The sequence below is a fragment of the Nicotiana attenuata genome, chromosome 2 (genome assembly GCF_001879085.1).
Source record: "Nicotiana attenuata strain UT chromosome 2, NIATTr2, whole genome shotgun sequence".
In the NCBI taxonomy this organism is placed as follows: Eukaryota; Viridiplantae; Streptophyta; class Magnoliopsida; order Solanales; family Solanaceae; genus Nicotiana; species Nicotiana attenuata.
In genome coordinates this window covers 42494403-42511656 of record NC_031990.1, presented here as the reverse complement: position 1 = coordinate 42511656, position 17254 = coordinate 42494403, and the positions used below count along the sequence as shown (strand labels likewise).

The following is a 17254-nucleotide window of genomic DNA, read 5'->3' as shown; positions in this document are numbered from 1 at the left end:
AAGGGAAAATGCTGAATGTCTTCTCGAGTAGAAAAAAAGGCAGAAGAACAAATAGAACTAGAAACAACAACAACAACAATATAATCAGTCTTATTCCACACCAAATATAACTAGAAAGAATAAAAAAAAATTTAATCTTACATCATAAGCAAGTACTTATACTAACTAATGAGAGTCATACTTATTGTTTAGACGGCCAGCACACAAATTAATGATCTAATTTCAAAGAGATCAAACTTTCCATATAAACAAAACCATCCTCACAAATTCTGATTTCAGTAATATCACAAGCTTGAGGTCATATCCGATTGCTTAATCCAAATGGCCCATCGGATGTAGAAACAGGACTTGCTATCCAATCTTTGTAGCGAAGTAGCATTTCACCATCGGAAAACCTATATATGGGCGTGATAAAATAAATTCCATTACTTGGTATATCGAGCAATTTTGTCCAAGATTCTCTGACACCATAGTTTTTCATTACCCATAAATTAAAAGTTATCTCGTCATTGTAAAAAACACTAAGCATTCCTTCCACTACTGATACGCCCACATCAACGAAATATGCCTCTGGCATTAATGGCATTGTCTCTGGCAATGGTATCTCACTATACTTTTCATCTGAAATAGATACCGACCAGTTGTGGCGTTCCATGGGGAATTATTATTGATTCTCGTGTGGTGGGGTTCCATAGCAATAACAATGAAGGTTGATTACTCCAAATTTATTTATATAGAATAACAAAGGCAAAACAATGTGGGAGTGACAAGTCGAATTACCTAATGCTAGCGCCTGTTAAAAAATTGGACAAACTCTCCAATATAGTTGGAGCTTCAAAGCCCCACACGTTCACAGAAATTCTGAAATCTCCTAATGCCTTCAAACTCCCACACGCACAGGTAATTCAAACCTCCCTCAATTTATGGGATCCAGTACTCCTACACTCACAGGTAGTTCAAATACCCACGTTTTGGCTTTTACTTCCACGTTTTGCCTTACTGGTGCTGCTCCAAAAACCTCTCCATTATCCCACCATTGATTTACCTCCCAAACGTGGGCTTCCAATTCAAAAAACCATTGATAAAAACCGAACACTTTTTATCATTGATTCTTCAATTTTCGATGGCGAAAACCGAGAATTTGAAGTCAAATTCTTCAAAGGATCCCTCTGATTCCTATTCCCTCGAAAAGTTTCGCCTCTACGAAACACGTGCTGTACGTTACAATTTTCACTTCCTTTCTCTTTATTTTTTACTTTGTTGAGAAAACCCCAATTGGTAATTCTTTTGATTGATTGCAATTTTGGTGTTTTGCAGAGGTTTTACTTAATAGGGAGTGATAGGAATAAGCAATTCTTCAGAGTGCTAAAAATTGATAGAATGGAACCTTCGGATCTTAACATAAGTGAAGACCCAGTTGTGTATCCGCCTCAGGAAGTGAAAAACTTACTTCAGCGCATTGCTGAAGGGAATAGAGCTACTGGTGGTTTGAATTTTGTGGCTAAAGTTTATGGCATTGCTGGTTAGTTAATCTTTGTTTAAAGTGTTAAAATTTCAGGTTAAAGTTTCATGCTTTAAAGGAATTTTTGGGCTAAGTTTGTTGTTGTTGCTATTATTTGATGGATTTGATTATTAGGTTGCATTAAATTTTTGGAGTCATATTATCTTGTGTTGGTGACGAGAAGGCGCCAAATTGGATGTGTATGTGGTAGACGAAATTTGGTACAGGATTTTGACTTTTCGCCAAAAAATTGAGTTGAATGATAATACAAAGCTTTTTAAGTGATTGATCGGTACAACAGAAAAAATGATAGAAGACGAATGAAGGAAGATGTTAAGCAGAGAATCAGAGTGTTCCTCCTCGAACATCACTTCACAATCTATTTGTTTGCGTGTGCTGGCATTGATTGTAAAAAAGAAAAAGTAATCTACTGTTACATATGTTTTTACATATGTTTTGATAAATGTTATTTCATTGATATAACTTTAAGTGATCGGGAATTTTTTACAAAGTACTCATTGTTCTCTTATTAAATGAGGCTCTTCATCCCACTTTGTGTATTATCTGCTGTGTATAAAATACTCAAGAAACGGAGCTGACACCGGAGCAGCGTCTGATGGTGGAAACAATCCTTAAGAGTAGCAACCCTTTAGCAACGCTCATCAATGATGTCTTGGATCTTTCAAGGCTTGAGGATGGAAGCCTTCAACTTGACATTAGGACTTCCAATCTTCATGCTCTCTTCAGAGAGGTAAGCCTACTATTTCTGTTTACATGCATGTTCTAGATTATTTGAGAAAAAGAACTATGAAAAGAAGTTCTAGATCTGCTAAATATTTTACTTGTGATTTCCAGTTTTCCAACATGTTATGATGGAAACTATCGACTGATTCAGCTGTCTGCTTATTGCTTTAGGTCTTTAACTTAATCAAGCCTATTGCATCTGTGAAAAAGCTATTTGTCACGCTTAGCTTGTCTTCCGATCTGCCGGAATTTGCTATTGGAGATGAAAAACGGCTGATGCAAATTCTTTTAAATGTTGTTGGCAATGCTGTAAAATTTTCAAAAGAAGGCACTGTGTCAATTTCTGCTGTTGCTGCAAAATCAGAATCTTTAAGAGATCCTAGAGCTCCCGAATTTTCCTTGTGCTATGTTTAGAAGTTTATTTTCATGCTTGATATTTAATATTTGCACTATAAATGGTAGTTTCTCTATTTATTTTTTTGAGATGGTGATTTTATTGCTACTTTTTTCCTGTAATTTAGGTAAAAGATACAGGATCAGGCATTAATCCGCAGGATATCCCCAAGCTATTTTGTAAGTTTGCGGAAAACCAGGCACTAGGATCTAAAAGTTCCGGTGGCACCGGGCTTGGCCTTGCGATTTCTAAGAGGTATCTCACTTCATTGGTGTTTGTTTTGAATGGGTTTTCAGTTTTCCATGATCTGGAGAACTGCTCAAGATTGAATTTTCATTCTTGGCTGATGCACATTCCTTGGAAAATTTGTTCATTGTATGCGGAGACACTTACAGCAGTGATTATTTGTCTAACGTATTGTTTTAATGGCCTGGATCAGGTTTGTTAATCTTATGGAAGGTCATATTTGGATCGAAAGTGAAGGTCTTGGCAAGGGGTCTACTGCTATCTTTATTGTTAAACTTGGGATTCCTGGACGCTCAAATGAGCCTAAGCTTCCCTTTATGCCCAGATTGCCTGCAAATCACATGCAGATGACTTTTCAAGGACTAAAAGTTTTGGGTTTATGGATGATAACGGGTGAGTACAGATACTACCTCTTTTATCTTTTAGACTCTTATTTGTCCTGCTGTTTGACGACTTGATATGGGCAATGATTCTCGTATGTGTTGGTCTATGTTATGTGAGACTGAACACGTACAAGCTGAAAAAGTGGTAGTTGTTGGACATCACTTTGGAACAAAGATCCTGACCATCTATTAAATGTCTATGGAAGTTAAGAGTCTATTAACTGTATGTATTATGGAAAGTGCTAGACGGTATATTAGGAGTATAATCTAGACTTTAAAGTCGGTGCTTCATGTTCCTTTTGGAGAAGAAGTAGAGGAGGTGAAGAAAGATGGTCCTAAAGTTGCAGAAAATGGTGAAGGGAAACATGTTAGCGTGCCAACGAGGCACACATCATTGTCTTATCATAGAATTGTAGGAAGTATTGTGGTCAACCCAGCTTAAATCTTTTCCCATCCAAGCACAGGGATACACCATTTCCAGTTTTCCAACATGTTATGATGGAAACTATCGACTGATTCAGCTGTCTGCTTATTGCTTTAGGTCTTTAACTTAATCAAGCCTATTGCATCTGTGAAAAAGCTGTTTGTCACGCTTAGCTTGTCTTCCGATCTGCCGGAATTTGCTATTGGAGATGAAAAATGGTTGATGCAAATTCTTTTAAATGTTGTTGGCAATGCTGTAAAATTTTCAAAAGAAGGCAGTGTGTCAATTTCTGCTGTTGCTGCAAAATCAGAATCTTTAAGAGATCCTAGAGCTCCCGAATTTTTCCTTGTGCAAAGTGAGAATCACTTCTATTTACGTGTACAGGTATGTTTAGAAGTTTATTTTCATGCTTGATTTTAATATTTGCACTATAAATGGTAGTTTCTCTATTTATTTTTTTGAGATGGTGATTTTATTACTACTTTTTTCCTGTAATTTAGGCAAAAGATACAGGATCAAGCATTAATCCGCAGGATATCCCCAAGCTATTTTGTAAGTTTGCGGAAAACCAGGCACTAGGATCTAAAAGTTCCGGTGGCGCTGGGCTTGGCCTTGCAATTTCTAAGAGGTATCTCACTTCATTGGTGTTTGTTTTGAATGGGTTTTCAGTTTTCCATGATCTGGAGAACTGCTCAAGATTGAATTTTCATTCTTGGCTGATGCACATTCCTTGGAAAATTTGTTCATTGTATGCGGAGACACTTACAACAGTGATTATTTGTCTAACGTATTGTTTTAATGGCCTGGATCAGGTTTGTTAATCTTATGGAAGGTCATATTTGGATCGAAAGTGAAGGTCTTGGCAAGGGGTCTACTGCTATCTTTATTGTTAAACTTGGGATTCCTGGACGCTCAAATGAGCCTAAGCTTCCCTTTATGCCCAGATTGCCTGCAAATCACATGCAGATGACTTTTCAAGGACTAAAAGTTTTGGTTATGGATGATAACGGGTGAGTACAGATACTACCTCTTTATCTTTAGACTCTTATTTGTCCTGCTGTTTGACGACTTGATCTGGGCAATGATTCTCGTATGTGTTGGTCTATGTTATGTGAGACTGAACACGTACAAGCTGAAAAAAGTGGTAGTTGTTGGACATCACTTTGGAATAAAGATCCTGACCATCTATTAAATGTCTATGGAAGTTAAGAGTCTATTAACTGTATGTATTATGGAAAGTGCTAGACGGTATATTAGGAGTATAATCTAGACTTTAAAGTCGGTGCTTCATGTTCCTTTTGGAGAAGAAGTAGAGGAGGTGAAGAAAGATGGTCCTAAAGTTGCAGAAAATGGTGAAGGGAAACATGTTAGCGTGCCAACGAGGCACACATCATTGTCTTATCATAGAATTGTAGGAAGTATTGTGCCCAACCCAGCTTAAATCTTTTCCCATCCAAGCACAGGGATACACCATTCCAAAGAGTGAGAAGACATAGGATAAAGTGGCTGCATAAATATTTTCATACATTCTTTGGGTATATTTTTTGGTACAAAGATGTTATGGTCCATTAACTAACACCTTAATATGCCGTCTGTGCCTTCTCTACTGTTAAGATAGAAATGGTCATATATTTATCTCAAAAATAATTTCTTGATTAAAAAAAAAATGAATAGCTTATCAATTGTTCTTGTCAGACATGAAATTCCTTTTAAAATCATGTATGTCATGTCGTCTTCTTCTTCTTCTTCTTCGACGAGTTTCAATCTGAAAATCAGTCAAAATCAAGTCTAATCTTCACCAAAACCCCTCAAAATTGAGATATAAACTCCAAACCATATTCCCAATTATTTTAAACAACACCCAATCCAAACAAATAATGATTTTTGAAAACCTAAATTTAAATTAATCAGGAGTGATGTGGTACACTATAAATGCAAGAAGAGACTCATGTGAAAGTCGTGGTAACAAGGTAAGAGACAAAGATTTTTAGAATCAACAGATTTTTAACTTTATTTCATAATTTTATTCGAATCTATGCTTTTCGTTATACAATACAAGTATTTATACGTGGAATTAAATGAATTACATTGGCAAGTACTACTCTGAAGATCTATGAAATATAATTTCAAACATGACGCTTGAGCATTCGTTTATAAAAGCTTTAAACATTAAACTCTCTCTATATTTTAATAGTTGGACTGCTGCTGGAAATAGAACAATCCTTAAGATGCAGAAGATTGATTAAAAGCAAGTGAGGCAAAAAGAAGTATTTCATACAATCCCAATAATGACTGACACTCTATGTTTAAGTAGGCAACATCCTTTAAATTCAAACTCGACTTCATATCCCACAAACTCAAAAAAGACCAACATTGTACAAGCAGAGGAAAACAAATAATATAAGATGCCTTCATTTCAAATAAGTGATTGATGATTTACATGCGAAAAAAAGAAAGATGAGTTGAATCGTTAAATTATGAAGTGGCTTGATAGTGCTATGGTAAATAAGGTAGTTCGGCTGAAAGATATGACTGAACAACCGTGGAAATAGGTGAGACAGAGGTTGATGCATAAATGGTTATGAAATCACCGAATAGATAATGGTCTAGATTGAATTATGTATATGCAAGAAATTTATAATTTTAGTGTGTATCCTTATGAAGAAAAGGTTTGCGCTCATGTATTTTCTGTATTTGTTGTGTGTGAATATGAATGTGATAGTGAATTTATGGAGTCTTTAATTTTGTTCTATAATGTTCAAAGTAAGTTGCAAGTTCAAACAAGTAGAAGGAAAATTGGCAAGCAGTTTTATTCAAAAGAATAAATATTAAACTAATAAGATGTCACTATATAAGCCAACCAGTCAAACCTCATAGTGTTGTAAACATGCATTCTGTGAAGATTTTTTTCGGGATTGCACATGGCTGATTTTTGAGATACAAAGATGAAGATGAATTAGTGGTTGTAAGAGGCTCACCAAAATATGTTAGGTGGTCTAGGAAGCATCTCAAGTAGATCCCTCTTATTGTCGTTATTTACTGCTTTATTTTGAATAGGTTGTGAATATAAAATTTAATTATTACATCGTATCTTCTTGGTGTTGTAATTTGACATGTTTACCTCTAAAGTAACTTTATTAGTTTTGCTTGTATTAAACATTAAGTTTTTTTTGGTAAAATAGGATTAAACATCAAGTCTTAGTATTTAGAACTAGAGCAACATAAAGAATAGGAAAAAGTTGAGCTTAGAATGAACGGTTAACATTTGCTTTTTTCAAAATATATACAATGAGTGAATATGCTTTTGGATTGCTTGATGCCATTATTAATTTTTAGCTTATGCTGCTTTAGGAGCTTCTCTATTCCGCATAAATATTTTCTAGAATGTCAATTAATAAAAAAGAATAATTAGCATCAATATATTAATTATAACCATTCTCTTCAAGATGATCAATATTGTTTAAAGCAAGTAAGGATAAAGAAAGTAATATATTCAATTTTTTATCTAATTTTTATATTTGTTGGGTCACCAACATGATCATGAACACTCATTTTATTTTATTTTTCTCTTTCTGAGCATTATAGAAGCAAAACTAAAACATATAACTGTATAAATTTGTTCCTAAATAAATGTACCAACAACTTTTGATTAATGGATTAAACCCATATTATATATTTACATTCTCCTCCTTTTCAAATGAATTAATAAAAAATTTTCTACGACACGGTAGATGTTATCAGCGTTTGTCAATTAAGTTATATTTGAGGGCGATGTTTTATGGATTTTGAGCCAATATGTTGGGAGCTTTCTTCTTTACTCTCCATCCTTTTAGGACTCAGAGACAAAAGAGAACCAAAACCCATAAGAGAGGTTTATGGTTGGTTTCATTCCATACTGCTAACTATATTGTATCCTTGAACCAACATTTTATGTCTTCACATCTTCTACTTTGGTAATAGGTATCATTTGAACAAGCACTTCATATATATTAACAGATCATCTAGGATGTCATAAGACAACAAAACAAGTGAATAAAAAGACGAAATAAGTTATATAAGTGTGTTAGTCGTTCTCTCCAAATCTGTGAATGATAATCTTTTTCAATATATTATTTTTCATATTTGTTTTAGGTCCGCATCATTTGTGTGTCCGCTACAGAGTAGACCGATCTAATTCCTTCTGGCAGTGGTGGCAGTGCAACGCAATGCAAAAGAAAAGTAACTAAAAATTAAGCCTTTTATCATGTTACAACATTTTCCTCTTAGTCTTTAAAGATTATCTTTGAATACGTGCTGGCATTTGTTTCGTTATTCTATTTTGTCCAATCTGTGATGCTTTTTTTTTGTCTCAAGGATATTTAAATGCACAAAGTTATACTTGAGGAAGATGCACGTCTTTGATTTATCTTTACATATGTTCTGGCATCTATTTTGTTATTTTATTAAAATTTTGTCCAAAACGTGGGGCTTTTTTTTACTATATCTTTTCACTGTCTCAAGGACATTCAGATGCACAAAGTTGTATTTGAGAAAGATGCATCTCGTGATGGAACTGCATTACTTTTTACGTTTCGCAACCAGGTTAATATACAGTATTATTAAATTCTTCTATATTTGACTTGTTTTTCGCATGTATAATGTGAATATGATGGAAGTTTGTTTATTATATTTCTACATTCATATCATTTACCTTAAATTTTAGACGTGTAAGATCAATTTTCACATATAGTCTTCCTTTCTATAATTTCTTCATTCATCAGCTATTTTTGGAGATTCTTTTTTTTGTTAGCATGCCTGGTATTGTTGTTATTGAGAACATTTCTGGAAAAAGTTTGTGCAAGGGTAACAACAGATATTAGTCTTCATGCTGTCAATTGGAAGTTTATTCATTGTAGTTTTATTTTGTAGATTCTTTACATGTCTTTCTTTCCATGAATGGTTGCTATCACTGAATTCTGATCCTTAGCCATACGTTTTCTTATATTCTTAAATGGCTTGAAAAGAAAAGTGAGGTGATGATGTTATTGACAAACTTAAGTCTCAACTCTACGTCTTTCCTACTTATATATAGGTCCAATTATTATGGACAACTTTTCGAGATACTACAAATAACTTTGTGAGGATTAATAACTATTTTTTACTTAGTTATCGTATGTAACTTTTTCCTTTCAAGACTCTTTTGTTTAAAACTGCTTTTGCTTTAACAATTTTTGTCTATCCCATTTACATCGAGTTATTTCCTTTGTTCAGCGACAGAGACGCAGAAAACATAAAAATTAAAGTCATCCATCTCATTGTTGGCTTAGAGGCTGAATTTGATGTTTTTAATTTGGACATAAGGTTGAGCAACACAATCTTGAGGGAACAAATCCTCAACAAATGGTTATCATCATGCCAAACAGTACATACATTAGAAGTGCAGAGCAAGGTTGATGTTGGAGGTTACATGGCGTCGGCTCAGCCAACCGGTGCCGATGATATCCGGACACTTTTAATTGGAGATCTGCAGTTTTGGATGGATGAATAATATCTCTATAGCTGCTTTACAAATATTGGAGATGTACTAAAATTTCTAAAATACTTTGTTGCTGCTGAGTGTTTTAATATGTAAAACTGTATCTTGGGGAGAAAAATAAATGTATTAAATTGCTGTGAGAGTACAGTTGTATATTCTTTGGATTGATTTTCTATTGAGGGCAATGCAGGTTTAACTGAGGTAAATGAATATTATGCATTGGTGTTTATATGCATCAACTAATTTTATATGATAAACAAAGTATCAGTAACATCCCTCTATATTATCTCGATTGAGAAGTTTGAGAAATTTGCCAAAATAATTTATCCGTTAAAATCATTTATTTTCCATAAATTTTCTAAATTATGGTCCTTCCTTTGTACTCAAAATTGCACAGTTGAAGGCCAACTAGCATGACTATTCTTGCAGATTTCTTTCACAATATGAAGAATGCGGGGAGCTTCAGGTTAATTTGATTTTATATAAATATAAAGTTCATTGCTTGCAACACGCAAAGTAAAGTAGTTTATAATGCAGTATAGTATAATTAGGACTGCAAGAAAGAGTTTCGTAGAAACTCCAACAATAGAGCAGTGAAAATAATAATATTGGTAACATATTTTGTGAAATTACTTTTATTTAATATTTTCCGCGCATCGCGCGGGTAGGTATACTAGTTCCAATGAGAAACAAGCCGTCGCAACTAGCAAAGACTTTCATACGGCAGTATGGAATTTCAGAATTTAAAGGCCATTCCAGACTCCTTCTATCCTTAACAAGATGGAATATGCATCCCAATTGATAACGTCATTGACGGGATGTTGCTGCTTGAACTCCAAATCTATTTTCCCAGTTTTCTCATCTTCTTTCAAGTTTCTTTTTAAAAAACAAAAAAATAAAATAGGTGTACGAAGTATTTTGGCCGTAACATCGTAATATGTGGAACTCCATTCTTTTGCTGATCTAATATCTCTATGTTCATCATTTGATAATTAGTAGTATTAAAATTCTTGGAATAATACAAGAAAAAGAAATTGTTCTATTAATACAAGTAATATATTACCTTTCTCATTTTACTATATAAATGAATATGAATGTTACTATAAGTAAGACATTAAATTATGGAGATTTGTTATGCTTCTAAAAAATAAAGTTGTACGGGACAATCAAACCAAATAATATTAAAATAGACTAAGATTATGAGTAAGGGTTTGGGTTGCTAGGATTGGAGATAGAGACTGAAATAAGGAATGAAGTCAAGCAAAGTGTCGAATTGGTGACAGAGATGAAAATGTCACTGCTCTATCAATGGAGCAGTGAAATTAGGGCACATGCAATGAAGAACTTTCTAGAATTTGAGATTTTAAATGAAGAAGAAGGAGGAAGAGAAAATATTTTCATTAAGCTGAAGGATACAAGGACTGCTCCTTTTATAGATGAAGGAGCTAACTTCACGTGCACTACATGTGCAATTAACTAACTTTTAACTACACCTCTAACTACTGTTTTGACAGCTAAAACAAGCCTCTAATACTATCTGGAAATTAACCATAGTTAACTCAGCTTAGTTAGCAACTATTAATACTCCCCCTCAAGCTGGAGGGTGGAATACATTGAGCACTCCAAGCTTGGATAGAAGGTGCTGGTGCTGATTAGTTCCCAAACCTTTAGTTAACAAGTCTGCTAGTTGATGTTGAATATTGACATGCTCATGCATTATCAACCCTTCTTTGATCTTGCCTCTCACAAAGTGGCAATCAATCTCAATATGTTTCGTCCTTTCATGATAGATGGGATTGGAGGCAATCTGTATAGCTGCTTTACTATCACAAAACAGCTTCACTGGTGTGGTGACAGGTACATTTAGTTCTCTCAACAATCCTGTTATCCATATCACCTCTGAGACTGCAGCTGCCATGCTCCTATACTCTACCTCTGCTGAGCTTCGACTCACAGTGTGCTGTTTCTTTGATTTCCACGATATGATAGAGTCCCCTAGCTTTATAATGTAGCCAGTAACAGATCTTCTAGTGTTTGGGCAGGCTGCCCAATCACTGTCACAAAATGCAGTTAGCTCTGTGCAAGTGCTGTTCTTCATCAAAATTCCCTGACCTGGTGACCCTTTTAAATATCTAACCAGCCTAAGTGCTGCTTCCCAATGTGAAGTTTTAGGCTGTTGCATGAATTGGCTTAGGACCTGTACAGCAAAGCTAATGTCAGGTCTAGTAATGGTTAGATAAAGCAGTTTCCCAATTAGCTTCTGATAGGGGGTAACATCTGGAAGTATAGGATCTGTGATACCTCCCACATGTTCATCATAATCCACAGTAGTGAACTTAGCATTTATTTCCAAAGGTGTATTCACAGGTTTAGCTCCACTCAAGCCTACATCAGAGATCAGCTCAAGAGTGTATTTTCTCTGATTGAGCAATATGCCATCATGTTACCTCAAAACTTCAATCCCTAGGAAATACCTTAATTCACCTAGGTCTTTGACTTTGAAATTGTTGTGCAATGTATTCTTTGCTTGGTCAATTAGTCTTTTGCTGTTCCCAGTGATAAGCAAATCATCTACATACACTAGGATGATGACTATTTCTTCACCTTCCTTCTTTGTGAACAAAGAATGATCATATGGACTTTGAATATACTTGGCTGATTGTAGGGCATCTGTGAGTTTTATATTCCACTGTCTGGAAGCTTGTTTCAAGCCATACAATGACTTCAACAGCTTACAGACTTTGTACTCCCCCTGCTTTTGAAACCCTTGAGGTAGATCCATATAGACTTCCTCCAATAAGTCACCTTGTAGAAAAACATTGTTTACATTCATCTGATAGAGAGGCCAATTCTTTGAGGCTGCAACATTGATCACTGTTCTCACAATCACCATCTTAGCAACTGGTGAGAAAGTCTCATGATAGTCTAAACCTTCCTGCTGAGTATATCCTTTTGCCACAAGTCTGGCTTTGTACTTGTCTACTTCTCCAGTTGGTTTGTATTTGATTTTGTACACCCATTTTGAACCAACTGCCTGCTTCCCTTTGGGGAGATCTACCAACTCCCAGGTTTGATTTTGCTCTAAGGCATTGACTTCGTGCTGCATAGCTTCAATCCATTTTTGATCTTGAGATGCTTCCTTAAAATTCTTGGGCTCTGTGGGTGCTGAGAACAAACTCAGGTATTCTTGATATCCAGTGGATAAGTGACCATACTCTACATAGTTGCTGATGGAGTATGAGCAATTAGGGACATTACCTTTTGAGGTTACATAATCCTTAAGCCATATTGGTGGCTTGGTGATCCTCTTCCCTCTGCCAGTATCTTCAACTGTTTCAGTAGTGGTAGGTTGCTCTGTAATATGAGGCTCTTCTTCCATTGATTCAGCCTCTTGTAATGAAGTACCAGGTGCCTCCATTGGATCATCAACATCAGCATCATCATCAACATGTTGAGAAGGTGATGTGCCATCTGCTCCATTTGTCTCATGGGTGGCAATGGTGGTAGTTTCAGCTTCTGTTTGCCCTGTTGGTTCTGTTGCTGCTATAGTGTTATCATGATCATTCTGCATCACAGGGGAATGATTTGGTGGTGATGTTGCATCATTTACTTGCATGAACAAGACTTCCTCCTCATGTTCAACTGGCATGGCTCTAAAAGGAAGGATTTTTTCTCTGAAACTTACATCCCTGCTAACAAAAAAGGTTTTGGAATCCAGATCAAATAGCCTGTATCCCTTTTGAAACTTAGAATATCCCATCAGAACTGTCCTCCTTGCCCTTGGGGCCAGTTTATCTCCCCTCGGCAAGCTGCTTGCATAGCACAAACAACCAAGCACCCTTAGGTGATCTAGCCCAGGTTCTTTACCATAAAGCAATGCATAGGGTGTTTTTCCATCTAGTACTGCAGTGGGTAATTTGTTGATCAAATAGATTGCAGTTTTCACACATTCTCCCCAAAATTTAGTTGGAACTGAACTATGTATTTTAAGAGACCTTGCTACCTCTAAAATGTGTCTATGTTTTCTCTCAACTACTCCATTTTGTTGAGGAGTATAGACACAACTACTTTGATGAACTATGCCATAGGAAGACAACATTTCATTACATTGTGAACTAAAAAATTCTGTGCCATTGTCTGATCTCAGTATCTGTACACAAACATCAAACTGATTTTTCACCATCACTAAGAAGTCTTTAAGTACAACTGAAACTTCACATTTGGATTGAATCAAACAAGCGCAAGTGTATCTGCTGTAATCATCTACTATAGTAACAAAGTATTGTTTTCTGTCAAATGTTGGCTTTCTATAGGGACCCCATACATCAACATGAATCAATTGAAAGATACTACTAGATTTACTCTTACTAACAGGAAAGCTTAACCTGATCTGCTTTGCCATTGGGCATACTGAGCAATTCTCCTGTATTGTATTATTGACTTTATTCTTTAAGCTAGGAATATGTTGCATAGCAACTGCTGATGGATGTCCCAATCTGAGATGCCACAGTTCTGCTTCATCTATTTCTCCATTTACTGCTGCTCCTACTGTGGGTTTGAATTCCCTTTGTAGAATGTAAAGACCATTACTCTCTCTACCAATCCCCATTACCTTGCCATTGTAGAGTCCCTGAAACACACAAAAGTTAGGAAAGAAGGTGACTCGACACCGCAACTCCTTGGTTAACTTAGACACTGAAAGCAGATTGAATTTGAAATCTGGGACATGTAGTACATTTGTGATCTTTTGACTTCCTAAAATCATTGTACTTCCTGCACATGCTATGGAAGATCTACTTCCTGTAGGCACCTGCACTCTACTGTCTTGTTGTTTTTCTAAGCTTCTTAGTTCATATAATAGTTCCTTGCATGGTGTAATATGATGAGATGCTCCGGAGTCGATTATCTATTCACAAGCATAGGTACTAGATAGCAATGTAACAGTACCTGCCATCACATTAGAGGTGCTATCATTTGATGGTGGCTTGTTTAGGAGGTCCATCAACTGTGAGTATTCTTCCTCAGTGAAGAAGTGTCCTTGCTGCTGAACTTCAGTAGTTGCATTGTTAGCATATGGCTTGAATCCTCCACCAGGCTGTGCTCTGCCACCCTGCTGACCTGAAGCTCCACCAAATTGTCCAGATTTCTTTTTACTCTTAAAGTCTGGGGGATAACCTACAATTTTGTAGCAATTTTCCTTCAAATGACCTTTATACCCACAGTGTTCACAAATCAACCCTGTGCCTTTAGGTTTGAATCCTTGTGCCCTTCCTGCTAACATAGTGAGTGGATCCCTGTATGTATCTACTACACCAAGTGTTCTTTGACTTTCCTCTTGTGACACAATTGCATAGGCTTCATTAATAGTAACTACTGGTCTTCTTGCTAGTATGTTACTCCTTACATTCCCATAGCTTTCATTCAAGCCCATAAGGAACTGCAACACACGCTGAGACTTCAGATGTTCAACTGAAGGTCTCGACTCTTCACAGTCACAACAAGAAATTGGGGCCAACACATCCAATTCATCCCATAGGTCTTTTATTTTAGTGTAATAACTTGTTACTGAATCTGTTCCCTGTCTCATCATTGTAATCTCTGTCACACCTCCTTTTTTACACACCTACCCCGAAGGATAATGCATAAGGGAGTTTTTCCATTTAAAGTGACATTATTCGAAATGGGATTATTTATTGATTTTTAGAGTCGCCACTTGGGATAGGATTGGCCTTTGGTGTCCCAAGTCACCGATTTAATTTAAATCCCAAATCGAGGAAAATTTCGACTTCCCAATTGGAGTCTGCGAACCAGAAATTCTGAATAAGGAATTCTGTTGACCCGAGGGAAGGTGTTAGGCACCCCCGGATCCCGTGGTTCTAGCACGGTCGCTTAAATTATTATAAATGGCTAAAAATCTGGTTTTGTACATGTTCAAACCTATAGTGCAATTTTAAGATTATTTACCGCTTTAGTTATTTTTTACGAAAGTGAACGCCGTTTAAGAGCGTGTTTTTTTTGGATCACGTCACATGAAATGCACCCGGATCCTAAACACCTCTTATTCAGCGTTTTTGGGATTTGGATTTGGGTTGCATGAAATGTGCACCAGAGTTTAGGAAAGTAATATTATTAAATTTCGCGCCTAAAGTGACTAGCGTATTATTATCTTTGCGGGGAGCCAGGAAAATTCGCTAAATGGCATGTCCCGAATTTTTAAAATATTTTAATAAAGCATTTAATGAGGGCCCCGCAATTTATGTGTTTCGTTTGGCGAGGCTCATCTCACTTTTATTTAAAGGCCAACCTAAAGCAACTACGATATTTCTATTTATTTTTGTCTCTAAAATAAAAGAAATGCCCTAATTAGTTATTATTGATAAAATGTCAAAGTCTTATGAATCACTCTCAAACAGTTCAAGCCCAGTAGCTTATGAAGTAAATAAATGAAGCATGCCTTGCAATTTATTCAAAAATATAAAGGACCCAACACTTTGGGGGCCTACTACTGGAGAAATTGGCCCAAGTGACATTATTCACGCCCGGTTGTAGCGGAAGAGTATGGTTCTGAGGTCGATTCTGGGCAGAAGCACACACTGACGTCTGAATGGACACCTAAATGGTCCAATTAATCCCCAAGGTAATTAAACTGGTTTTGTGCAATTGTTGTACTGTATCCCAGATTATAAAATCATTTTTTTTTCTACGCCTACTTATTTATCCTACTTATTTTTCTACCAACGAGTTCCCACATCTTATTAAAAGTGATAGCCAAATTGCGACAACAAGGTTTAAATTGAAGCACGCCTTATTACTAATGATCAATACCAATTTGACACTTAAGTCGTTCAAGGGGACAACTAAGCTATTCTGATTTTAGAAGATGAACAAATGTTTTAACACTCCAATTTAACTCTAACATCTAAACTAACAAATTTAAATGTGCTCACACCTGTAATACCCAATACCTCTTAATCAACATGCTTTTAAACCAATTCACGAGCCAACTGACAAGAGATCAACTAACACGAGCGGTTCTATTGATTTGGTATGAAATTAACTACAATTAGAGCTTAACAAGTACATGAATCAGATAATAGAGAATTAACTACAGTTACTACTCAACTCGAGAAAACAGATTCATATGAGCATGAGATATAACTATTTGCAGTCCAGTTAACACAACTATGAATATCCAATCGAATAGTAGGTAGGCTACTTAGGCTTAATATGATTTTTAAATTGCAACTCCAGGGCAGAAAATAAACTTCAACTTCATTTCATGTTCAACAGGCGAAATTACATTAACACAGTCTGAGAGTGTGTACCTGGAGAATAGAATGTAAACAAGTGAGGGTTCACAGTAGAAATCAGAGAATCAGCAACAGTAGTAGGCAGAACTCAAGAAACAGACCAGCCACTCTCTCAGGAAAGTTCAAATCCGGATAATTGCTCAGTCTAGCACAGGCAATCCATAGTTAATTCCAAACCAAACAGAAGCAGAAATTCGACCAACACAATACGAATAAATGCAGATGATCTTCAATTTGAACCAGAGAGTCCAGAAAACTGTTAGCTAGATCAGTAACCTATGAATCCTCAACAATCTGCCTCGAAATTCAATCAATGGACCTCTGAAGCTCAACGACTAGGAACTGAGCTAGAGTTGATGTAAATCAGTATCTAGAGTTAGAATCCTAACTTAATGGAACAGTAATTTGTTTTTTTTTTTTTTGAGTTTTCTATTGTTTTTGGTTGTTCTTTGAATTTCGAAACCTCAGATCTGGAAATTGGGAAGAAATTGTTTTCTGTGGGGAAACTTAGAGCTCCCCAAAACTTTTGAATTTTCAGAGGCTCTAAAACTTGCTAAGCAAGGCAATTGCTTTTATAGGCAAAAAATGAAAGCTTTTCTTCAGATTTTGTTTTCTCTTTAGTCCCTCTCCTTTTAACTTTCAGTCCCTAATTTTAAACTTGTTATCACAAGTAACAACACCTATTTTTGAAAACTATACTAAGGTCTATTCTAGTAGGTTCCCCTAACAATCTCTCT

General features: G+C 35.9%; 2 protein-coding genes across 3 annotated transcripts; both read left to right on the top strand.

Annotated features, from left to right (window-relative positions):
• On the top strand, window positions 180-3897 carry LOC109208099 (ethylene receptor-like). 2 transcript variants are annotated; one of them, XM_019371135.1, is made up of 6 exons: window positions 532-1216; window positions 1318-1522; window positions 2089-2252; window positions 2767-2894; window positions 3079-3278; window positions 3810-3897. In XM_019371135.1, exons 1-6 carry the CDS (start codon window positions 1124-1126, stop codon window positions 3815-3817), a joined length of 798 nt encoding a protein of 265 aa, XP_019226680.1. In that variant the 5' UTR covers window positions 532-1123; the 3' UTR covers window positions 3818-3897. The 2 variants fall into 2 exon arrangements, with proteins under 2 accessions (XP_019226686.1, XP_019226680.1); XM_019371141.1 differs by lacking the exons at window positions 2767-2894; window positions 3079-3278; window positions 3810-3897 and adding an exon at window positions 2417-2758 and having other exon boundaries at window positions 180-1216.
• LOC109208094 (ethylene receptor-like) lies at window positions 3814-9347 on the top strand. The gene is made up of 5 exons (XM_019371120.1): window positions 3814-4076; window positions 4193-4320; window positions 4505-4702; window positions 8193-8273; window positions 8943-9347. Exons 1-5 carry the CDS (start codon window positions 3915-3917, stop codon window positions 9217-9219), a joined length of 846 nt encoding a protein of 281 aa, XP_019226665.1. The 5' UTR covers window positions 3814-3914; the 3' UTR covers window positions 9220-9347.

Coding starts and splice junctions, on each gene's coding strand:
- LOC109208099 (XM_019371135.1), top strand. CDS start 1,124: ATGGCGAAAACCGAGAATTTGAAGTCAAATTCTTCAAAGGATCCCTCT. Junction 1,217..1,317: donor GCCTCTACGAAACACGTGCT/GTACGTTACAAT, acceptor GGTGTTTTGCAG/AGGTTTTACTTAATAGGGAG. Junction 2,253..2,766: donor TTCATGCTCTCTTCAGAGAG/GTAAGCCTACTA, acceptor CCTGTAATTTAG/GTAAAAGATACAGGATCAGG.
- LOC109208094 (XM_019371120.1), top strand. CDS start 3,915: ATGCAAATTCTTTTAAATGTTGTTGGCAATGCTGTAAAATTTTCAAAA. Junction 4,077..4,192: donor ACTTCTATTTACGTGTACAG/GTATGTTTAGAA, acceptor CCTGTAATTTAG/GCAAAAGATACAGGATCAAG. Junction 4,321..4,504: donor GGCCTTGCAATTTCTAAGAG/GTATCTCACTTC, acceptor GGCCTGGATCAG/GTTTGTTAATCTTATGGAAG.